General features: G+C 51.7%; 1 protein-coding gene across 1 annotated transcript; it reads left to right on the forward strand.

Moving 5' to 3' along the window:
• Nucleotides 1-2,974: 2,974 nt before the first annotated feature.
• Nucleotides 2,975-22,155, forward strand: LOC140605404 (ubiquitin carboxyl-terminal hydrolase 17-like protein 6). Its single transcript, XM_072777669.1, has 4 exons — nucleotides 2,975-4,498; nucleotides 19,493-19,677; nucleotides 21,213-21,401; nucleotides 21,993-22,155. Exons 1-4 carry the CDS (start codon nucleotides 2,975-2,977, stop codon nucleotides 22,153-22,155), a joined length of 2,061 nt encoding a protein of 686 aa, XP_072633770.1.
• Nucleotides 22,156-24,697: the final 2,542 nt, after the last annotated feature.

Below are 24,697 nucleotides of genomic sequence, written 5' to 3' on the forward strand. Positions count from 1 at the left end.
GCAGGAGGGCCCTGAGCAGGGCCTGGCTTCTCGGGAGGAAGGAATGAGGGAGCTGCGAGGAACCGGGAGCTCCAGCAGCTTCTGTTCAATCTGGTGAAGACCATTCTCAGGGGCTGAGTGGGGGCCCGCGCAGAGGGCGGCCGTGGGGGCTCGGTGCACGGCTGCAGCGTTCCCAGGTGAGGTGTGGCAGGTGTGGGCTGGGGGCCCTTGCTTGGATGGAGGGCAGGTGTCTTCCTGGTCTGCGGGGGCCGGGCTGTGCATCCATGGGCACGTCTGCTTCCTGGAGGACACAGACTCTCCAATATCCCTAGAGGGGCTTCCTCAATGATCCTGCAGGTGTGCTGGGAGGGCCTCCATCCCGGTTTTTTTCGGGAGTTCTAGGACCCGTCTAGGGGCATCTGGGCACATTTCTTGCCTGGAGTCTGGGGGGGCATTTGGGAATTGTCTGCCAATGCGTTGCTGACAGCGGGACGGGTGTTCTCCTCAGGATACTTGGGTGGTGCCTGGGTGTGTCCCAGCCCATGGCCCTTGGAGCCAGCCTGGGGACCCTCATGGGAGACTCTGCAGGGCCTCTTGGCTCTCTGCTGCACAACCAGGCTGTCAGCCCTGACACAGGGTTGGCGAGCCGGCAGAGGGGTGTCAGCGATCGGCACTTGCTGGGCACCTCGAGGTCCACCAGGTGGGCTGAGGCTAACTTTAGGGCTTCTGAGATGAGAGGTGGAATGGGACGGGAGTCTTATGTCAGGGGGCTGATTACGTGGTTCCATCGGCAGGGCAGGCTCAGGGATAGAAGGCCTCCTGGTGGTGTAGACGGGCATCGGCATGTGTGGACACTGTGGGAAAAGAGAACACACAGGACTCCATGAGTTTGGCCCCAGCACCAAGGCAAAATGAACATTCAGGAAAGAAAGAAAGAAACCAACAAATGGCCAGGACCCTAGTAACCACCCCCTCCCCCGGAACAGGGAAAGAAAGAGTTGGGATCTGTTGACCTAGGAGTAGGGAATCTGGCTGCAGGGCTCGTCCAGAACAAAGGCCTGACAGGATGCTGTTGATGCCCTTGAGACATGGGGGGGACACGCAAAGTCCTGCCTCACAGCGATGCTTCCTCCATTGGACCAGCGCTTCCATCCTCTCTGCTCATGAGGAGATAGGAGTCCTGCTGCTGGAGAGTCATGGTGGGAGCTCCTGAGTGGGGATGGGCAGTGTGGGATGATGTGTCACAAAGGACAGCGGCCTGTTCTTCTCTGAGGTTGGTATGTGCTCCAGGAGTGCCCGCCAATGACCTTCACACGTCAAACAGCCAGTGTTCACACACATAGAAGGTGGGAGGCAACATCATGGGCACCAAGGGAAAACTGGGTGCAAATCCACCCTACTCAACTGCCACTGGTCAGAGAGGAAGTGGAGCCCCGCTTCCATCAGGAGGCCCATGGAGCCCAGGGAGTCCCCAAGGGCACAGCCCGGGAAGCAGCGCACACTCACCCTCACATAGTCACAAGATTCCGTGTCTTCCTTCCAGGTGCGCTTCTGCCCCTCCTGGGGTCTCCTGGGGAACCTGTGGAGCAGGGCCTTCCTCTGCTCGGCTTCTTGCCTGCACGAGAAATCAAAGCAGGGAAAGGAGTAGGAACTCCCTTCCCTGGCTTCCAGCCGGACACCTGCTTGGAGCTTGGGCCAACCTGGTCCTTTCCGTCCTCAGCCAATCTACGCCCACCTCTGCCCCTCGTCCTAACTACAGGGAGCTGAACAGGTCGTCCAGGCATTTTCTACATACAGAGTCTGAAAGGGTCTGCCTTGGCATGTGCCAAGCTCCATACATTCACTGGTGCAGGGACACTGCTCCAGCCACAAACCCCACACCAAATCAGCAGGGACAGCTCCATCACCCAAATGTGGCCCCTCTTAGCCTGGGAGCTCCTCTGGCTGCCTCGCCCTGCCTGGCTCTGCCCGCAGCCGCCCTGCACACTGTGCATGCACACGGACTCGGGGTCTGTCGTATCAGCCCTGGCGTTTGGGTCACAAGCCCCATTCCTCACCTTCGTCTCCCTGCCTTCTCCCTCTCAGCCTGGTTCAACAGCCCAGCCTGGTGCCGCTGGTCCCGCTGACTCCCCGGCTCCACATTCTCCTTCAGCCTCCTGGAGCCCAAGGCAAGGGGAAGGAAGGTTGCACCCCAGTGTGTTACCGGGCATCTGGTGCTTGGTGCCTTGTGTTCAAGGTCCCGCGGTCTTGTACAGGTAAAATGAGGCATATAAACACTGGATTTAGGATATAGACTCTTGTAGGAAAGGGAGTTTCAAAGGAATGTTTCCCAAAAACATTAAACCAGTGAGAGAATTCCTGTTGTGGTGGACCCGGGCCACACCAAGGCAGAAACTGGTATTCATCAAAACATTCACAATCTTTGTAGATTGGAATCATAGTCCAGAGAGATAGAAGTGGAGAAGCCAAGCAATGGATGCCATATTCCCAAATAATTGGTTTCAGCTACAAACATTCTGCTGGTGAGGAGAACGAGTTCCTATGTGATACCTGAGCTCCTTTGGGAAAGTGATCTTCCCTGTCCTAGAGCACTAACGTCTAACACTCCTTGGCTCCCTTGGGGTTACTCAAAGGAAAGGACATTCAAAAAGGTTTCCTCTGAACATAGAAACTCTGAACAAATTCTGTTGAGAAAGGTGCAGGGACAGTTGAGGTGGTTGAGAATAATCTGAAAGTTGCCTGTTGTGGGAGGCAAGAATAGGAGCTGGGCTGACCTGAATGGTCTCCGTCAGGGAGGGACCACACCCAAATCCCGTAATCCAATCAAGCAATTAGAGTGGATTAGAGGACTTTGTGCCTTATCCCAGGGCCCAAAAACCATAAAGGTGGAGGTGAGGTTCACTATCTGCCATTTGAAAACGGCTCAGTGAGAGGAGCATCCCTTTGCGACCTGAAGCTCCTGGTTGAATGTATCTTGTGGACACTTTCTGCAGACATGGAGGCTGCCCACCTCCACCCCTCAGAGGAGCCTCAGTTCAGCGCCTCTCCCAAACCCCAGTCATGCTGGTCAAGGAGAGGCGGTGCTGAAGTCCACGGAGGACCCTCTGTGCCCGAGAGGACATCTCCTGCATCAAAGACGCTCTCCTCCCCGACTGACCCGTTGGCTCCCGCATCAGCAGGGCTGCCTCCCACCAAGACGCCTCTGAGTTGGAAGAGCCTTTCCCAGGTGGGAGCCGGGCTTCAGAACATGGGCAACACTTGCTATGTGAATGCGACTCTACAGTGTCTGACCTACACAGAGCCCCTCGCCAGCTACATGCTGTCCCAGCAGCACGGGACCACCTGTAGGAGGCAGACATCCTGCATGCTGTGTACCCTGCAGGCTCACCTGACGCGGGTTCTCTGCCATCCTGGACGTGTGCTCCGGCCCCTGCCACTCCTGCTCGCCGCCTTCCACAGACACAAGCAGGAAGATGCCCATGAGTATCTCATGTTCATTCTGGATGCAATGCAGCAAGCATGCTTGCCTGAGGACAAGCTCTCAGACCCTGAGTGTCCTCAGGACAGCACCCTCATCCAGCAACTCTTTGGGGGGTACTGGAGGTCTCAAATCCAGTGTCTCCACTGCCAAGGCATTTCGAGCACTCTGGAACCTTACCTGGACATCAGCCTGGACATCGGGGATGCTCACAGCGTCAGCCAAGCTTTGGAGCAGTTGGTGAAGCCCGAACTGCTGGAAGGTGAAAATGCCTACCATTGTAGTAAGTGTCTGGAGAAGGTGCCTGCGTCCAAGGTGTTGACTTTGCACACTTCCCCGAAGGTCCTCATCCTGGTCTTGAGACGATTCTCAGACTTGACAGGCAACAAAATGACTAAGGAGGTGCAATATCCTGAGCGCCTTGACATGCAACACTACCTGTCTGAGCAGAGGGCAGGACCCTTGGTTTATGTGCTCTATGCCGTGCTGGTGCACGCTGGGAGGAGTTGCCACAGCGGACATTACTTCTGTTTCGTAAAGGCAGGAAATGGCCAGTGGTATAAAATGGATGATGCTAAGGTCAGCGCCTGTGATGTGACTTGCGCGCTGCGCCAACCTGCCTATGTCCTCTTTTATATGCAGAAGACTGATCTGGAGAGAGACCTTGGGAGGGAGTCAGTCGAGGAGGGAGGACTCGCATCTCCCGAGGCAGACCCCACGGTGGTGGGTGAGGCCTCAGGAGAGCCGGCAACGGATCCCTCCGTGAACCATCCTGAGTTGGAGGAGCGTGGGGAAGAGACCTCCAGACAACAAATGACATTAGACCAGTGGAGATGCCTCCAAGAATGCAACCGCCCTAAGCCTGAACTTAATGTCAGGAGAAGAGAAATTGCTCTTCCTGCGAACGCAGTCATCCTTCACCACTCCAAATACAGACCTGAGATGCCGAAGAATCATCCTCAGCAGACCGTCGACCTGCTCACCACTGCGGCTGGGATGCTCCCACCTCAGGTGGCCGGGGACGTGGCCAAAGTCCCTCGTGTGCCAGGGAGAGCCCGACCTACCAAGAGGACGAGCAAGAAGGGACAGAGGTCTGGGGAAGCAGTCCAGGGATGTGTCTCCTAACTTTGGTGCACATGGGCGCACACACCCACACACACAGCGTCACTCACACACTCCAAACCCGAACACAGACCCATACTGGAAATATTTTGTGTTGTGTGAAGTGTGTGTTCTGTATGTATGGAAGAACCATCTATCTGGTGTGTTCATGGGATATGGCCTTCAACTGAAACTAGGAGACACTGATATTTAAACCTGGGTCTTTGTCATGATCTTATATTGGGATAGTGTGGATTTCATATGGGGTCAATCCAGGAACCTGCCTCTCCTTCAGCCTTGTGGAGAGTGGGGGCCACTTGCAGGTGAGAGGCAGTGAGCAGTCAGGGTTGAGAGTGGATATGATGCTGAGGACCTGGGGTTGAAGTCAGTATGTTTGACCCTCTCATCATGCTCCCCACTTCCCAATGCTTTTCTTCTATTTATATTGAAAGAATTTTGTCTGAACACATAAGTATGCATTGGGTCTTGCTAGCGATGTGTCTTGGTCAATGCTTGGAAATTGTAGGAAGGAAATTAAGTGCTTACTTTTGGGGCAATAACTGCATCCAGACCTGATTGAACCACAGTGATTTTATTATGTTCCCTTCACTCTCTCCCACATTAAGACTGAAGAGAAGCAAACTAACAAGGACTCTTATTCCAAAGGGAAATGCCCAGCCTCCCACTGAACATAACTTTTTATGACTATTTTGCTACCATCTGCTCTGTGGCACCTCCTGACCCAGAAGCAGTGGACTCTGGATTTCAGACCAGTTCAATTTCAAATTTGGACCTGGGTTGATACCTCTGGAAAACAGTGCCAAGTTCATGAATCTAGCAAAAGCTTTTTGAGGTCAGGTTATAGGTGTTCTGTGTTATCATTTCATTTCTTACAGAGGAGTTTGACAAGTTCTTTGTAGAATGGAAATTATTGCATGACCAGCAAACGCCTCTGAGTGTGACCGTAGATGTGCAGTTGTAACATCACATCATAATGTTATTTTCACTCTGTATTCAAACTTGGACATGCACCCTTACTGGAGAGTAAGGGACAATAGGATCTGTGCAGAAGAAATCACGCTTTTTTTTTAGATTTTCATGTAACAAAAACAGATTAGAGATATAAAGTGTCAGGGTTTCTTTCATGTCTGGAAATTGTGTTTCTTTTGACCAATACAGTTTACTGTGTCATAAAAAGTGAGGGAACCTGTGTGCATGTCTTGCCAAGAGTTCCGTAAGAGGACCTGCAGGTATCCCCGTCCTCTGAAGACTGTCATAGGGAATGAGACAGCTCATGGACTCGGGGACTTGTCCTCCACAGCAGAGGACCCTGAGGAGGTGTCTGTGGGAATGAGGATATGTCTCCACCTGGACTGTTGTGGTGAACCAGCAATTCCTCCGCTGAACTGGATGGAAACGGTCAAGTCCACCACATGCTGAGTGTCCTGCTTTTGTGCGCCTACACATACACTCCCCCCACTACACAGATGCTACAGTTTTTCGTTAGGTAAATCTATAGGACTGTCAAAGCATGCTTCCCAATCCGGAATGTCAAGTTTGTCTTAGTGAAATCCATTTTCTAACAAATGTAGGGAAATCATCCTGGCAATTTGTAACTTGGTTGTAAACAGAAATTAACAAGTTAATCTGAAATTGTTTTATAAATGTCTGAATTTCTGATTTAGAAAAAGATCCCATCCAGAGTTCTGCAAATTACACCATGTTTTCTCCTAGAAGACATTTTCTGTACTTGTTGATATTATTTCTCTGAAATTGTTATGCAGAATATTGCATCTGCTTTGTTTGTTTTTGCTCTAAAATGTTATTACGAAGTTGTGTGGTTTTTTATTCTTAATAAAAAATTCCCACATATGATTTGGTGTGCAGGCTTTTTCTCCCCAGTATTTCAGAACCTTGAAACAGTTGTTTTATTTCCAGGCTGGCTCCTCACAGAGGCTTCTTTGCCTGCTTCCCCTGAGTGGAATTCCACAGCCACCTCTAGGTCACCTGCAGCTCAAATTCATATCCTCCCCCCATGGGAATTTCTCACTCCTACTCACTGGCTCAATATAGGGGAAGCGCCAGCAGCCATTTAAGAAGAAATGCAATGGGACATAGGGACATTATTCTTCAGGGTCTCTTCAATTATGAGAGCTCTGACCAGGAAGATGCTTGTATGAGAAATTAAGGGGGAGGAGTAGATTGAACCAGAAGCACACCATCTCTGCCCAAGGCTAGCAGAGACCCCTAGGAGGGATGACGGGAGATGGTTGGATAGCACACTGTGGGGACGGTGGAGGCTGGGCAGTCAGCAGATGGATTCTCTGGTTAGGTGTCTGGACGTCAATGCTCATCCTGTCCAGGTATCCATTAGTCAATCGAGGGGTGTCTCTCTATATCAAGATCTATTAGTCATGAGGACAGACCAAAGAATCTGCAGAGCGACCCACAGAACAGATTCACGAGTTCTTTTTTTTTAAAGATTTATTTATTCATTCATTCATTCATTCATTCATTTATTTATGATAGACAGAGAGGGGGGCAGAGACACTGGAGGAGGGAGAAGCAGGCTCCGTGCCCGGAGCCTGACGTGGGACTCGATCCCGGGTTTCCAGGATCATGCCCTGGGCCAAAGGCAGGCGCCAAACCGCTGAGCCACCCAGAGATCCCCAGATTCATGAGTTCTTTCCTGGGAAACTGGAATTGCCAATCCTGGATGGAGTTCTAGGTGGACCTCATACCTGTTTCCAGGCTACAATGTGTTGAGTCCTGGCTCCATCAACCTGCGGCAAGATTTCAGGCTGGAATTGTTTTCACAATAGAAATCTGGGCTGAAACTGGGCTTTGGGGACAGCCCCAAGGCTAGATTCCATGGCAGTATATGGAGGTTTAATCTGGGAGGCCACATCCAATCAATGATCTGTGAGCTTGACAAGGAGGGTAGGTTCCTGGCCATGGTGGGTGAATGTAAGCAGAAGGATTACCTGACTCCCCTTCCTGAGCTTTTCTGTTGTCCAGCAGGAGAAAACAAAGTCAGGACTTTTCACAGGAGATATCCTAGGGCATGTGTCTCGTGGCAGGTTTGAGCTCAGGCAGGAGACAGGAAACAGCTTCTAGGGAGATTGTCTCCTCCTGTGAGGTGTGCATCATCCCATTACCAGCTGCTCCAATAGAAGACACCACAGATGGACCACATCTTAGCTCTGCCTCTCCACTTCATAGAAATCAAGCACAGTAAAGGCATGGAGATGAGAACAATCCATTCCACGGTGATATTATTAAAAGTGCTCATTTTAATGGGAAAAGAACCCCACCCCTGTGGTGATAAGGGGACATAAAATACATTAGCCTCCTGTTACCAGAGGGTCAGATGAGAAGGTTTCAATACAGTGTTTTAGTTTCCTTAGAAGAAGCCATTGCATTCACTCTTCTGGCAGTGGACCGAGCTAATCCTGTCTTCAGAGTGTAGGGATAGAGGAACATTCCTCAGCATCTTAAAAGCCATCTACGGAAACAGCTCAGCAAACATCATTCTCAATGGGGAAACACAGGGAGCCTTTCCCCTAAGATCAGGAACAAGGCAGGGATGGCCACTCTCACCCCTGCTATTCAACATAAGATAACTAGGAATCAACCTACCCAAAGAGGTAAAGGATCCTAACCCTAAAAACTGCAGAACACTTTTAAGGAAATGGAGGGAGACACAAAGAGATGGAAAAATATTCCAAGCTCAAGGATTAGAAGAAGTAATATTATGAAAATGTCAAGGGTACCCAGGGCGATTCACACATTTAATGCAATCCCTATCAAAACACTGAGGACTTTCTTTAGAGATTTGGAACAAAGCATCTTAAGATTTGTGTGGAAATAGAAAAGACCCCGAATAGCCAGGGGAATATTAAAAAGAAAACCATAGCTGTCTTTAAAATTTTTAGTGATACTCTGGTGATACACGATTTGGAATATATATGGAATCAATACATTTTGTTGCATTAGGGATTTTTCCATTTGGAGACATCTCAGTAAATCAGTTCCACGTGGTGGCTCTAGCATGTTGGGGCTCACATGTCAGCGATCACACAGAAGCAAAGAATTGAAGGACACATGGAACCTGAAGACTCCATAAGCAAGGGAGGGAACTCGGGGAGAGAATGGAATTTTAAGAAATCCCTCACGGAGGAAGAGCATGGAGTGAAGACACTCTGGGTGCACAGACGGGAGACGGTGGTGGATAAGGAAGAGCCCCGCCGTCAGGAGGGAATCCGATGCTGCCAATTCCTTCCAATGTGGCTGCTTTTGCCCTTGGAGTGTCCTAGATAATGTCTGCTTGAGGGCCTTGCTGTCTCATGCTTCTTACCTGGAAATGAAAAATAATGCCAGACATGTGGGTCTCAGGAATGTGGGAGGGAGCCCCGAATCCAGCAGCACGGCCACTGGGGAGTCTCCTTGAGAATCTCTCTCCCTCTCTTTGTCGGGCCCCCTCTCTCCCGCTACTCTGTGGTCTCTCTCTGGTCTCTCCCTGTCTCAAACAAATAAACAAATAAATCTTAAACAGAAACAAACAATGAAACGTGTTCATGTCTTGGCATCTATGTCCCCACATCCAAGTCGATTAGATCCAGGGAGCCCGGTGTTCCTCAGTATTTCAGGGTGTGGGAAGCACTGAGTCCTTTGCACTTTGCTACACTGACCTCCTCTCTCGTGTCCGATCCACCTCCCAACTCAGAGACATTTTCAAGATTTTTCCAACAATGTGGTTTGGTTTTGGGGTCTGCCGTGCACAGTCTGGATCCCTGCTCAGTGAGAGGCTCCATCTCACTCTCCAACTGGCACAGATCTATCCGCTTAGCTCTCTATCTCAATCTGTCTGATGAATAAATAAAAATTTTAAAAACCCTGATATTTTCTCTACAAAATTCAAACTGTCACATTAGTTTTCTAATAACTGTGATTCGTGAATGTTATAATTCATTCTTAAAGGAAATAATGGAAACATTAAATGCATGTATATGTCACCAAAGTTTAAAACAGCATGAGAATGGCCTCCCAAATCATAAGAATCTGTATAATCACGCATTAATTACCTTTCAACAATGCATTAGTCAATCTTGCCCCTAAGAAATATAATTGTTACATAGCACCCATTAGTTAACCTCAAAACCCACATTCATTCAGTGGAGAATGTCTTTCTGAGGTGTCACCCAAGGACCAATATTGGAGTGGAAGTGATCTGAAATCCTGTGCCCACCTCTTCCTTGTCAGGAGATTGTTACACAGACGGATGACTGTCAAGTGTTCTGGACAGGTTAGAGTTGCTGGGATATGGAGCAATTCCCTGTGGGAGATGGGTCCTTGCCAGGCACCTGCTCTTCAGTCAAAGGTGGGGGTGGATTGTGAAGGGGCTGTGATTCAATCAACATGATCTAATCAGGCAGGATGCATTTAACTCCTGAAATATAAGCATTTCATTGCCTCTTTGCATTTCCAAATATTATCAAACGCCGGGTTTATAGGTTAACTTCTCAATATATATTTTGTGCCCATAATTTCCTGAAAAGAAGTCTGTCGCCATACAAGGCTGTAGGTCATCGACTTACACGGTAGTTTGTCATTTCTTTGTGTAGGTGCTCTGGGTTTTCAAATCGGTGCTGGTTGTATATGACCAAACACATTGCTGCCAACACTCCACCCACGCTGGTTTGGACAAATGGTCTTTCAATATAAAGAGAAGATAAGCAATGGGATGAGGGATGCATGAGGACACGGTCAGACATGCTCACACTGACCCCAGGTCCTCAGCATCATTTCCACACTCAAAGCTGGCTGCTCACTGCTTCTAATCCTGCCACCTTCAAGTGGCCCCATTTTTCCCCAAGGCTGAAGGAGGGGAGGATTCACCCAATGTGCTTCCAACTGTGCTAAATCCATCTATTACTAATATCCATAACCTATACCAGCTTGCTCAGATAACTCTGTCGTCTTCCATATCTGGATGAGAGTGGATTTTGCTTTGGGAAGATAGGTTTGGCTCTGTTTGGTTGGGTTTGCTTTGGTTTGGTTTGGTTTGGTGTTTTGATGGCAGGGAAGCAAAAGACATGTAAGGTGACTAGAGGGGGAGAACAGGCCTGCTCAGACCTTCTTCCGCTAGCCTTTCTCTCTGGACTCCCTGTGCACATGGAAGGAATCCTCTCAATTGCACATGAAGTCCCAATTCTGCTGGAGAGCCCAGCATTAAAGCCCTATGCTCAAGCCTGCCTGCATCCTCACCCTTGCGCCCTATATTCCTGCAAGTCCAAGAATTCTTAGGCTACTTTGCTAGTTCCAATCCCAGCATCCCCTCATGATGATAGGCCTTCGCACCCTTGGACCTCTGGGATCTTCTGAGGCTTCCAGAAAGTAGGGAACATTTCTATTACTGCACACATCCCATGAGTGCCCAGGAAGCTGCATTTTCCTCAGAAGCCATGAGATAGCAATAGGGCGGCATCCATGGGATGAGACATGGGCTTGAGGCTCAAGGGGCCAGACTCTGACCTGGGTCACATAATGATTGCCTGAATGGGAGTTACTTAGGGGTTGGGGGTGGGAGAAGGATCACACACTGTGGCTTTTCTACTGCATTCTGACTTTTTAAACCCTAGTGTGCTCATAGAGGAGCTCTTCTACCTCCACCTACAGGCATCTGCACAGACAGAGGGAACACCCTTAAACAGATGCTTTGGAGTGAGAAAAGAGCAGTCAGTTGTTTTTCCAAAAAAAAGAAATTCTCTAAATACAAGTATGGAGGTGCTTGGTGTGGTTTGGTTTCATTTGGCATGGTGTTGTATTGTTTTTTCCCATGGGCCCATATCAGAGATAACCCTGAGAAAGAGAGACAGAGAGAGAATGAGATAGATAGATAGATAGATAGATAGATAGATAGATAGATAGATAGAGACTGTGGCCTTGGTCTCGTGCTATTTGGACGACTTGTCAACCATTGCCTCCTTAGGAAATCATCAGGAGGGTAAAAAATCTCCTTGCCCAGGTCTCAGAAAGGAGGCATCATGATCCAACATTAAAGATGGATCCAGAATATGTATAGAGGGAAACCACCCACTCATCCCATTAAAGACCAACCTGTGACCCAGGGCCCATACAGTACACAGGGCTCCCTCACAGGGTGCACAGGGTCAATGTTCCCTATGCAGTACTTCACCAAGGAGACTGGGTGTGCAGGAGACCCTCAAAGTCTACATATCCCCCAAAACTATCAAGCTGTTGTCTCCTCTCAGTTAATTAAGGCTGGAGGAATTAAATTAACTATAGAGAGTTTCAGAATTGCTGAGATTAAAAAAACCCAGAAACCAAATCAAATGAAACACATGCACGCTATTCATCAGTGGTAACATTTTATTAAGGGAAATAAAACACTACACACGATTCTAAATTATGGCTGAGAATAATCGAAATGCGCAGATGAAATATTGCCCATCACAGTGCCCACAAAGCTACCACCACAGTCTAGAAAACTCATCTCAGGAGAAAACACAGTGTCCATTTGCAGAGCCCACAGGGGCTGTTCGCAGCTGAAAACCCAAATGCAGACATGTGCATGCCAATGAGAGCTTAAAGTCTGAGTTTCTATTTCCATTGGAGTGACAAGTGCTCATTCGAAATTCCCTCCACTTCTTGGAGAATCTATTTGCTGAAGAGAAAATTGACATTCCAGAGGGAAGAGTAGCCTTCTCCACAGCACACGGATTTCCCTAAAAAAAGGGCATTGTGTGCCTTTGGGGTTCAGTGTCTGTGCACGGCCCCAGGAGCATGAGAGGAAGCAGGCTGTGGACCCGGAAATTCCCATGCAAAGCAGCTGAGCAAGTGTTGATTCCCCACATGAGTCCAGGAGGGGCCACGTCCTCAGGTCCGCAGTCACCCCCTCAGGGTGCAGTGGGGTGGAGGACAATGTCCGAGGCTAGGAGCTGGCTCATTCGCTCTCAGTGTCTTCTGAGGATGAGGACACCTGTAGGTCACCGTGGAGGACACTCCAGGGGCCACAGACACAGGCTCCGTCCGACATGTGGGGGGCAGGGGGGCCCTGAGCAGGGCCTGGCTTCTCGGGAGGAAGGAATGAGGGAGCTGCGAGGAACCGGGAGCTCCAGCAACTTCTGTCCATCTGGTGAAGACCATTCTCAGGGGCTGAGTGGGGGCCCACGCAGAGGGCGGCCGTGGGGGCTCGGTGCACGGCTGCAGCATCTCCAGGTGAGGTGTGGCAGGTGTGGGCTGGGGGCCCTTGCTTGGCCGGAGGGCAGGTGTCTTCCTGGGCTGCCGGGGCCTGGCTGTGCATCCACGGGCACGTCTGCTTCCTGGAGGACACAGACTCCCGGAAATCCCCACAGGGACTTCCTTTATGATCCCGGAGGTGTGCTGGCTGGGGCTCCATCACGGTTTCTTTCAGGGGTTCTGGGACCTGTCTAGGGGCATCTGGGCACATTTCTTGCCTGGAGTCTGGAGGGGCATTTGGGAATTGTCTGCCAATGCTTTGCTGACAGCGGGACGGGTGTTCTCCTCAGGATACTTGGGTGGTGCCTGGGTGTGTCCCAGCCCATGGCCCTGGGAGCCAGCCTGGAGCCCCTCGAGGGAGACTCTGCAGGGCCTCTTGGTTCTCTGCTGCACAACCAGGCTGTCAGCCCTGACACAGGGTTGGCGAGCCGGCAGAGGGGTGTCAGCGATCGGCACTTCCTGGGCACTAGGACGTCCACCAGGTGGGCTGTGGCTAACTTGAGGGCTTCTAAGACGAGAGGTGGAATGGGACCGGAGTCTTATGTCAGGGGGCTGAGTACGTGGTTCCATCGGCAGGGCAGGCTCAGGGATAGAAGGCCTCCTCTTGGTGTAGACGAGCATCGGCATGTGTGGACACTGTGGGAAAAGAGAACACACGGGACTCCATGAGTTTGGCCCCGGCACCAAGGCAAAATGAACATTCAGGAAAGAAACCAACAAATGCCCACGACCTTAGTAACCACCCCCTCCCCCGGAACAGGGAAAGAAAGAGTTGGGATCTGTTGACCTAGGAGTAGGGAATCTGGCTGCAGGGCTCGTCCAAACAAAGGCCTGACAGGATGCTGTTGATGCCCTTGAGACATGGGGGGGACACGCAAAGTCCTGCCTCACAGCGATGCTTCCTCCATTGGACCAGCGCTTCCATCCTCTCTGCTCATGAGGAGATAGGAGTCCTGCTGCTGGAGAGTCATGGTGGGAGCTCCTGAGTGGGGATGGGCAGTGTGGGATGATGTGTCACAAAGGACAGCGGCCTGTTCTTCTCTGAGGTTGGTATGTGCTCCAGGAGTGCCCGCCAATGACCTTCACACGTCAAACAGCCAGTGTTCGCCCAAATACCAGGCATAAGGCAACATCATGGGCACCAAGGGAAAACTGGGTGCAAATCCACCCTACTCAACTGCCATTGGTCAGAGAGGAAGTGGAGCCCCGCCTCCCCCAGGAGGCCCATGGAGCCCAGCGAGTCCAGAAGGGCACAGCCCGGGACGCAGCGCACACTCACCCTCACATAGTCACAAGATTCCGTGTCTTCCTTCCAGGTGCGCTTCTGCCCCTCCTGGGGTCTCCTGGGGAACCTGTGGAGCAGGGCCTTCCTCTGCTCGGCTTCCTGCCTGCACCAGAAATGAAGGCATAGAAAGGAGAAGGAACTCCCTTCCCTGGATTCCAGCCGGACACCTGCTCGGGGCTTGGGCCAACCTGGTCCTTTCCCTCCGCAGCCACTCTACGCCCACCTCTGCCCCTCATCCTAACTATCGGGAGCTGAACAGGTCGTCCAGGCAGTTTCTTACATTCAGAGTCTGAAAGGGTCTGCCTTGGCATGTGCCAAGCTCCATACATTCACTGGTGCAGGGACATTTGTCCAGCCGCAAACCCCACACCAAATCAGCAGGGACAGCTCCATCACCCAAATGTGGACCCTGTTAGTCTCGGAGCTCCTCTGCCTGCCTCGCCCAGCCTGGCTCTGCCCGCAGCCGCCCTGCACACTGTGCATGCACACGGACTCAGGGTCTGTCGTATCAGCCCTGGCATCGGGTCACAAGCCCCATTCCTCACCTTCGTCTCCCTGCCTTCTCCCTCTCAGCCTGGTTCAACAGCCCAGTCTGGTGTCTTGGGTCCCGATGACTCCCCGGCTCCACATTCTCCTTCAGCCTCCTGGAGCCCAAGGCCACGGGAACGAGGGTCGTGCTCAGTGTTTTATGGGGCATCTGGTGCTTGATGCCTTGTGTCCAATGGCGCCACAGTCCCTGCACTTCACCTGTGGGAGGAAGGGGCAACGGTCAGTGCATCCACTCAAATGCCAGTGAATCTGTCAAGCACACGAATGGGAGGCCATCCTCATGGAGTGGCACATGGGATGAGGACAGGGGACATCGTATCTGCTAGTGAAGTGTCAGTATAGTGAAGACCTCTGGATGCTTACTCCCCATCCCGTGGAAGGAAGGAAAGGGGTAGAGGGATTGGAGGTGTCAGGTTGAGGACAGTTGGAAACATCATTAAGACTCGGGACAAACACAAGGCTCGATCTGATCTTATGTTACCCTGGGGCTGATGCTCAGAGCCTCTGAGTGTCCCAGTGTGTAGCCTGGGGGATTTCCTGCCCATGTCACGATGGACAACTGAGTCCGGGCCACGATCTTCTGGGAGCCTAGCCTGTCTCAAGACTCCTGGCAGAGCTCCTGCTTCAAAACCCATGCCAGCCTCCCCACTCACCCTGGGATCCTCCTCCTCTGGACTGGGAACTCTGAGGGCCAGTCCTGCTATCTGTGGCCTCTTGCCTTTCTGGGGTCTCAAGGGACTGTCGGGCCCAAGGTGGGCATGACCAGCCACCATCAGTCCCACCTTCTGGAGGGACAAGTCAGTCTGCTTCAGGGATGGGTTTCGGGTAGCCTGAGGGAAAAGAAACAAGAGAGTCCTATTCACCTGACCTAGGCGTCCTCACTGTACCATCTTCCCAAGAGGCCTTAGTGAGCTTCAGGACAGTGGTGCCAAACACATTTCCCCCTGTCACTTCTCTTTCCTCCTTCCTGCCTACGCTCTCCTGGCCAAGCCACATCCCCGCTCTGAGGAAGGCCGCCCTTAAGGAAGGACTCTTGTTGACACTATCATTAAGTCTCTCCAAATCCCCTGTGGGAACAAAACCAGGGACGGGACCTCTCCCGATTGAGGTCCAGTGGGATGCACCATGGAACACGCAAAGGGCAAAAGCGTCAGGAAAGTGGGCTTCCCTCTCTCATATCTGAATGCCCCTTGTGACTCCAGAGGAAGCCATAGTTAAGCCCAAATTCATTGGGAAAACACATTCTTCTCTACTCGATGGGAAGCTGCCCATCTGAACACTTCCATTCCATGTGTTCGTGGCAGTGCCCTCAATTAACTGCCATTGAAGGTTTGGGAGGTGAATTTCTTTTCACCTTGGGAACCAGGTAATTCTTCTATTGAAAAAAAGGTCAATTATTTATGGGACAGTGAGTGTGTGTGTGTGTGTGTGTATGAGGGAGAGTGATCACCTGAGCTGTAGGAAGGACAGAGGGAGAAGCAGACACTCAGTTATCAGAAACCCAGTGAGGGCCTGGATCCATCTCCAGAGCCTGAGATCACAACCCGACCCAAGTCAGTCCCTGAAAAAACGGAGCTGCCCAGGCGCCCTGATCCTGTGTCTTCTCTAGGTCTGCAGGGCCCAGTGAGACATTTACAGGCCTTCTGTCCCTGCTCGTCCACCACCCCACACCAATGTGACACCTGAGGCCCCATTCCACTGGCATTGGAACCTCCGGGTGTCCAGGGCATTCACAGCCATGCCTTGGTTCAGTCTCTGTCCTCAGAACATTTTAGACCAGAAAGAGTCCTTAACCCGTGGAGGAAGGGCCAATCCCTCCATCATTTCCTCACTGTCCCATTGCTCTGTCAGGGAAGGTCGGACCAGTGGCCCGAAAACTCACCTGAAGTGCACTTGTGGTCCTCACGCCCATCAGGAGAGGCTGAGAAAGGTCCTGGACAGACTCCGCTGCAGGAGACTGGGTGTCCCGTGGGAGAGAGGGATGGTCAGGAATGGCCACTTCTGTGCTCCCGGACTTTTATACTGCCCCAAGGTCACGTGACATTTCAGCCACTTGAAAGACATCCACCTAATCCTCTTAGCTGCTGCAGGGATTGAGCCAATCAGCAGCTTCAACAGGCTAATGTCCTCATGAGAGCGATTTCTATGACTCCGTGTGTGTGCCTGTGTGTGTGTGTCTCTGTGAATGGAGGTGTGAGTCCATGTGGATTTGGTGGAGATTGGAATTTCTGCAAGTGAAATTATATTGGTACATTTTAGCATGGGAATTAGCCTCAGGACTCATGTTTCCTGAACTATTGGTATTTTACCAACACTTCTGCTGAATTTAGACCTAATGGTATTAAAAATGGGGTCAGGGTTTGAGGTTATTCAAGATGTTATATCCATTTTGTCAACTAACTTTCAGTTAAAAACTGAAATATCATAAAGAGCAAGATCTTCCAATCGGCTATAATTGCTTGATTGGATTAAGGGATTTGGGTGTGGTCCCTTTCTCATAGAGACCTTTCAGGCCAGCCCAGGTCCTAATCTTGACTCTCTCATCAGACAGCACCTTCAGGTCTTTCTCAACCTCCCTAACTGCCCCTGCTCATTTCTGAACCGAATTTGATCAGTTTCTATGTTCAATGGATATCTCTATGAATGTCCTTTTTCTTCCTCAGTAACCTCAAGCGAGCCAAGGAGTGTTAGACGTCAGTGCTCTAGGACAGGGAAGATCACTCTCCCAAAGGAGCGCAGGTATCACATAGGAACTCGTTCTCCTCAGCAGCCAGAATGTTTGTAGCTGTAACCAATTATTTGGGAATATGGCATCCATTGCTTGGCTTCTACACTTCCATCTCTCTGGACTATGATCCCAATCTACAAAGATTGTGAAGGTTTTGATGAATACCAGTTTCTGTCTAGGTGTGGCCCGGGTCCACCACAAGAAAAATTCTCTGGCTGGTTTTATGCTTTTGGGAAACATTCCTTTGAAACTCCCTTTCCTACAAGAGTCTCTATCCTTAATCCAGTGTTTATATGCCTCATTTTAACTGTTCCTCAGGGAATTCCACCCCAATATCCTTTATATTCTCTTGATTCAGTTGGAATATGTTGTAGGCTTGTGCCTTTTTCCACATTGTGGGCTTGGCAGGTGTAGATGCAGGTAGGAGGGCACCTTGTTAACTTGTGGTTTGAAAGTGTCATTATGGCTTCTTCCGCCCACAGAATTGGTAGTGTCTGCTGAAACATTTTTGAGTCGTCACGACAATTCATTCCTACTTGTGACCATGATCCTTTGCATTGGGAAAGGAGGCTTCTTTGTGCAGGATAGAATAGTGAAGAATAATGAAGTATAGGAAATTGTATAAGTCTAGGAAAGGTTGAAACCTAAGTCTATTTGTCTTCTTTACTGACCAGAGGCCAAGAGAAACAGGAACATTTTGACAGGCCTTGGTCAGTGACTGGGCTTCACAAGCCCTGGGGCCCTGGTGAATTCTTGATGTTCACTTGTCATCCCTGGACACTAAGAGAATAAAAGTGTCATCTCTGAAGCCACCATGTTTTAGGATATTGATTCTGTACCCATGGAGTTCAATAAAAGCTTGTGTAGGATGTTCTATATGATATCTCCATTTTTACGTGAAAGTTTTAATCCCTGAGCCTAACCTGCCAATGAAGACACATACTGAGACCCCTGATGAGACTGTCCAGTCCCATTCCACATCTCCTCTGAGTAGCCCTAAAGTTAGCCTCAGCCCACCTGGTGGACCTCCCGGTGCCCAGGAAGTGCCGATCGCTGACACCCACAGCCAGCTCGCCAACCCTGTGTCAGGGCTGACAGCCTGGGTGTGCAGCAGAGTCTCCCTCGAGGGGCTCCAGGCTGGCTCCCAGGGCCATGGGTTAGGACACACCCAGGCACCACCCAAGTATCCTGAGGAGAACACCCGTCCCGCTGTCAGGAACGAATTGGCAGACAATTCCCAAATGCCCCTCCAGACTCCAGGCAAGAAATGTGCCCAGATGCCCCTAGACAGGACCCAGAACCCCCAAAAGAAAGTGCGGTGGAGCCCCAGCTAGCACACCCGCAGGAGCATCCAGGGAGCCCCTGTGGGGAATTCAGGGAATCTGTGTCCTCCAGGAAGCAGTCATGCCTGTGGATGCACAGCCGGGCCCCCGCAGCCCAGGAAGACACCTGCCCTCTGGCCAAGCAAGAGCCCCCAGCCCACACCTGCCACACGTCACCTGGAGATGCTGCAGCCATGCACCGAGCCCCCTCGGCCGCCCTCTGCGCGGGCCCCCACTCAGCCCCTGAGAATGGTCTTCACCAGATTGGACAGAAGCTGCTGGAGTTCCCGGTTCCTCGCAGCTCCCTCATCCTTCCTCCTGAGAAGCCAGGACCTGCTCAGGGCCCTCCTGCCACCCACCTGTTGGACGGAGCCTGTGTCTGTGGCCCCTGGAGTGTCCTCCACAGTGACCTACAGGTGTCCTCATCCTCAGAAGACACTGATAGTGAATGAGGCAGCTCCTGGCCTCAGACATTGTCCTCCACCCCACTGCCACCTGACGGGGTGACTGAAGACCTCAGGACGTGGCCCCTCCTGGACTCATGTGGGGAATCAGCCATTGCTCAGCTGCATTGTGTGGAAATTCCCGGGTCTACAGTGTGCTGCCTCTCATGCTCCTGGAGCCATGCACCCACCCCCAAAACACACCTTGTACTTTCCTTAGGGAAATCCATGCACTATGACAAAGGCTACTCTTCCATGTAGAATGTCAATTTTATCTTCTGCAAATAGATTCTCAGGCCTCGCGGCGGCTCCCTGCAGGATGCATGTCCCCTCTTCCCACCTCAGGGTGCAGGGGCCTTGGCCGGGAATGGGCATCTGATCGCCCTGATGAAGTCCAGCCGGACGGAGTTGCTGGAGCACAAAGTCCGACAACTGCTGCTCGCCTTGCAGCGCAGAGATGTCATCTCCATTTGCAGCTTCTTAGACGACTATCGTGGATTCGCCACCACGGACGAGGTGCTGGACCTGCTGTCCACCGAGTGAGCACCTGCCCCTCCGCAGCCCAGGGCTGGGCCACCTGCTGCTGGGGAGGCTGGGGATGGTGTGAGCTTCCCGGCCTCGGGCTGCTCCCCCACCTGGAGCAGGGTAACCCAGGGCCTAGCAGGTCCTGGAGGGCAGCCCCGGGGCCTGGCCTGTGGCGGGTCGGCCAGAGGGGCTCTGCCTGTGCTCAGCAGCCATCCTCCTCACTTGTGAGGAGACTTGTGCCTCCTCCACCCATCACCAGAGGCCTGAGCTGGCCTGTTTCCCCATTGAAAGGGAGGTTTGAGAGTCCATCGGGGGTCTGTGTCCTGGGGCAACCAGACCGGGGGACCCCGGGGTGCCTCAGGCCCACTAGGATATGGGCCATGGACCTGGCTGGAGCCCTTTCATGCTCAAGCCTTCAGGAGTCCCCAGCAGGTGCGGGCGATTCTCTGGGAGCTGCCCGTGGCCCCACGAACAGAGGTGACGGCTCCCGGGGCTCCAGCCTAGTCGGGGTGAGAGGGTGACAGCCCCCATGATGAGAAGTCACGTCCCCAGCACAATTCATGGGATGCCCCCGCCCTCCTCTAGGTATGGGTGCATCGTAGATGCGTGGGGTAACAATGACATGGTCCTGCAGCGCTGGAAAATGTGAGTGACTCCGGCTCCTGCAGGAGGGCCTTCCCTCTCCAGGAGGGCAGCAAGGGGGCTGTGGGGTGGGGAGGCTGCACCCTCACCCCACACATCTGCAATTCCTGTGACAGGGTAAAGGTCTAAGGCCCCTTCTGGAAAAGAGCACAGGAGAGCGGTGGATGGGATGCGGGCTTGGTGGGAGGCATTGGGACCCCTAAGGAGTCCTTCTCCATGCCCCCCAACCCTCTCTCTGCCCCACACCTGGGGCCAGAGCAGAGGGGGTGGGAAGCATTGCACTCCCCAATCTGGTAGCACCTGGACCCGGGGGCACAGCAGGTGCTCAGGAGGGCTGGTGGGGGCTCCCGGACCAGGCGGCCCCTACCCCGTGGGAGATGGGAGATTAGAGTCAGTGGAAGGACACCCCCAGGGCCCCCTCGGGAGTGAGGCAGCCCAGAGCCACAGGAGGGAAGTTGGCGGTCCTGGGCAGTTCCTGGCAAGCCCTGGCAGGACACAGAGCCCGAGCCCTCCCGGCTTGGACCTACCCAGAAGACAGTGTGTGCAGTGAGGGCAATGACAGGCCAGATGCCCCCCGTCCCCGTACGCCTGCCGGTGGACTCAAGGGGCAGGTGGGCAGGGACCAGGCTGAGGAGGGAGCCCCGCTTCTCCAGGAGAGATGGTGATGGTCACCCCGCTGGGCCTGGGCTTCCCGCACAGAGGCTGCATCCCAGCCCCTCCTCGGGGAGCAGGCCTGTGGCAGGCAGGTCCACCAGGTGGCAAGGGGACGAGGATCAGGACTTGCCTCCAACATCCTGCAAGGGATGCCGGGTCCCTGGGTCCTGCAGGGCTTCCTCAGGACACCTGTGAGTGATGGTGCCCTGTCTTCTGACACCTGTGCCCTCCTGTCCCTCCCCAGGGCCATCTCCTGCATGCTGGAAATATGGCTGGATTATTTTCGGGATGAATTTTGTCAGCTCCCAGAATTTCCCTCCCTGAGGATGATTCTGGAATTCATGAGGCAGCGCATGCCAGGCTCGGACGTGGAACTCCATGCCCGGCGTTACCTCCAGCAATTCAGACGCCTCCAGCAGCGGAGCCAGAGGGGGTGGCCGAGCGGGGACAGGGGGTGCCCGGCGGATCCAGCCTCTATGCAGCTGGGCCGGGAGCAGGGGGTGGGCTCACACCCCACCCCACGGGCTGTGGGCTGGGGACACCTCCCAGGGCTCTTGCCCCCACACATGTGGAGCAGTGGGAAGAGTGGCCTTGATTTGGGAGGAACGTGGACAGTCTGCCCTGATGGTGATACTTTGTCTTCTTGGAGCTACAGCTTTGGACCGAGCAAAACACCCTGAACCCGCTCTGGAGTGTGCCCCAGCTCTGACCGTGGGGCCTACTGCCCCGTCGGGGCCTGAAGGGATCGAGGCCATCCTGGCTGCTGGGGCTGAGGGCTTGGCCTGCGCTGAGGCACCCACTGGGGAGGCAAAGTCGTCACTGGTCTAGTTCACTGCTCCGCCCTGCAGGAGCCCCCTGCACCCCTGCGAGCCTGGAGGAGGAGCAGGTGCCACCCCTGCTCTCGAGGTCATGGATGTGCCCGAGCAGCCTCCTAACTCGATGGAGCAACCAGCCATAGGACCGAAGCAACCCTGTGAACCACCTCGGGAGCCCGCCCCAGCTCCGACTGTGGGGCCTGCTGAAGCTTCAGGGTGATGGAGCTGGTCCTGGCTGCTGGAGCTGAGGACTTGGTCAAAGCCGAGATGCTGGCTCCTGAGTTTAAGGTAGTGCAGATGCTGGTCGAACCTATGGTTCCCTGTCCCGATGAGGAAGAGCCACCTGCACCCGCGGCCACCCCAGAGGAGTAGGCCCAGGAGCCTGCAATTGGGGTCCCCAGAGTGTCAGAGCCACCACCTGCCTCCGGAACAACCTGCTTCGACCCCTGAGCAGCCCCCTGGTCACCTCGGGAGCCCGCCCCAGCTCCTGCCGCGGGGCTCGTGGTGGCTATAGCCCAATGGAGCCTTCCCCTCCCTGTCATTGCATTGTTACTCTATTTTATGATTTTCGTAAACCTTTTGTAAGGGCTTATATATTTTATTTGTAATAAGGGATAAGTTAACCTGGTACAAAATTTACTCTGATGCTTCTGAATTTCACATCGTGGTACTTTAGGTCCATTCACAGTGTTGCAAGCCCCCTGGCCCAGGGCGCCGAGGGACACAGCCGAGGATCCGTTGCTCCCCCGGGACAGGCAGAGGCCGGGAGGACCCAGGACAGCCAGGTCACTCCTGCTGCCAGGCCCAGAGCTGTGCAGGTCAGCAGCCCCGCCCTGGAGCACCCAGGCCCTGCACACTGGGGGCTGTTGTAGTTACTGCGGGAGCTGACTCCAGGGCTGCACAGCTGGCTGCCTGCACTGTTGTTGTCCCTCCTGGTGTCACCCTGTACCTGGGACTGAGCAGGGGGCTCACAGGATAAACTCCCACTGAGCCGTACACCTGGCAGAAGGCGGGGCAGCTCCCCAGGTACACACACCTGAGAATCAGCACAGCAGGACCCTCCCCCAGAAGAATTGCTAGAAGGTAAGGGGAAAAGCCAGTTATTGACCAAGCAGCACTGGAAAGTTCCAGGGGAAGTGGAGGGATTTACAGTATATAGAATCAAGATTTGTGGTTTCCTGCCTTGTTAATTTTCCCCATTCTCACTGGTGTGAGGTGGGATCTCATGGTGGTCTTGATTTGTATTTCCCTGATGGCAAGTGATGCGGAGCATTGTCTCATGTGCGTGTTGGCCATGTCTATGTCTTCCTCTGTGAGATTTCTCTTCATGTCTTTTGCCCATTTCATGATTGGATTGTTTGTTTCTTTGCTGTTGAGTTTAATAAGTTCTTTATAGATCTTGGATACTAGCCCTTTATCTGATACGTCATTTGCAAATATCTTCTCCCATTCTGTAGGTTGTCTTTTAGTTTTGTCGACTGTTTCCTTTGCTGTGCAGAAGCTTCTTATCTCCATGAAGTCCCAATAGTTCATTTTTGCTTTTGTTTCTCTTGCCTTCATGGATGTATCTTGCAAGAATTTGCTTTGGCCAAGTTCAAAAAGGGTGTTGCCTGTGTTCTCCTCTAGGATTTTTGATGGAATCTTGTCTCACATTTAGATCTTTCATCCATTTTGAGTTTATCCTTGTGTATGGTGCAAGAGAGTGGTCTAGTTTCATTCTTCTGCATGTGGATGTCCAATTTTCCCAGCACCATTTATTGAAGAGACTGTCTTTTTTCCAGTGGATAGTCTTCCCTGCTTTGTCGAATATTAGTTTACCATAAAGTTGAGGGTCCACTTCTGGATTCTCTATTCTGTTCAGACTTTTTGGTAAAACTAGAATCTGCATTCACAGCTTTCATATTTGTATGTTTACCTAAATTCACTAGAGATGGGTTCCTTCTGCAAACACTTGCTTCTCCTATTATAAAAAGAAAGGGAAGTGTAGCAGCCTCGAGGGAAATGCTACTGTTAACCCATCACCAAAGAAGAGGATCTTTATCACATAAGCAAAATAGTAGCCCCAGAATGGCCTAGAACAAATCTATGCACAGAGGAAAATAAATTCTCAAATGGTAAGTCAGGAACGTTTGGGGGAACACTCATGGATGGGTCTTTTCTCCCCTCTTTTTTATAACCTTTGTCTAATGCATGCCTCAAGGATAGTCACTCTCGAAGATCAAATATTCCATTCACTTTCCAGGTGAAAGCCTTCATTCATTCAAATCTTTCAAAATAAATTGATTGCATATTTATTATGTACCAGGCACCGTTTACGCAAACAAAACAGATAAGGGTCACAGCCTCATGGATCTCACATACTAGTCAGAGAGTCAGATAATAAGCAAATAAAATAAAGTTCAATTTTTACACCATCAAAAATGCCCTGAAGGGTCTCTCATTTTCCAATACACACAATCATTATAATTGACAAGCTGACGGCACGATATGTTGAATCTAACTGGGTAAGATAAGGAAATCATTATTCTCAGTATGAAACTAAAAAGATCTACTTTTTTTTTTATTACCATGGTGTGAATTAGTGACCCAATTAAGCATCTAACTCCCAAAGCACACCTGTCATCACCAGTGCATTAAATAACAAGGACAAGAATCCATTTTAAGTGCAATTTCTTCCATGTCTGGAGCACTTTTTAGAATGCTTTCATAAAGCAGTGTCTTATTCTTCTGAAATAATTACATTCTCTCAGGCATTGGATTCATAATCTACTCGTAGCCTAAAAATCCACATTTGAATTTGATCATGGTTTTTTGAAGAAATTAAAAGACTTAGGCACTGCAAAGAATTTTACTTTAAGCAAACCAGGGGTTGGGTACCCTGACGTTGGCCACAGAACCTGACACAGGAAGAATA

The sequence above is a fragment of the Canis lupus genome, chromosome 15, assembly GCF_048164855.1.
Source record: "Canis lupus baileyi chromosome 15, mCanLup2.hap1, whole genome shotgun sequence".
Lineage (NCBI taxonomy): Eukaryota > Metazoa > Chordata > Mammalia > Carnivora > Canidae > Canis > Canis lupus.

Coding starts and splice junctions, on each gene's coding strand:
- LOC140605404 (XM_072777669.1), top strand. CDS start 2,975: ATGGAGGCTGCCCACCTCCACCCCTCAGAGGAGCCTCAGTTCAGCGCC. Junction 4,499..19,492: donor ACGTGGCCAAAGTCCCTCGT/GTGCCAGGGAGA, acceptor TTCCCACCTCAG/GGTGCAGGGGCCTTGGCCGG. Junction 21,402..21,992: donor CAGCAGCGGAGCCAGAGGGG/GTGGCCGAGCGG, acceptor GGCCTGCTGAAG/CTTCAGGGTGATGGAGCTGG.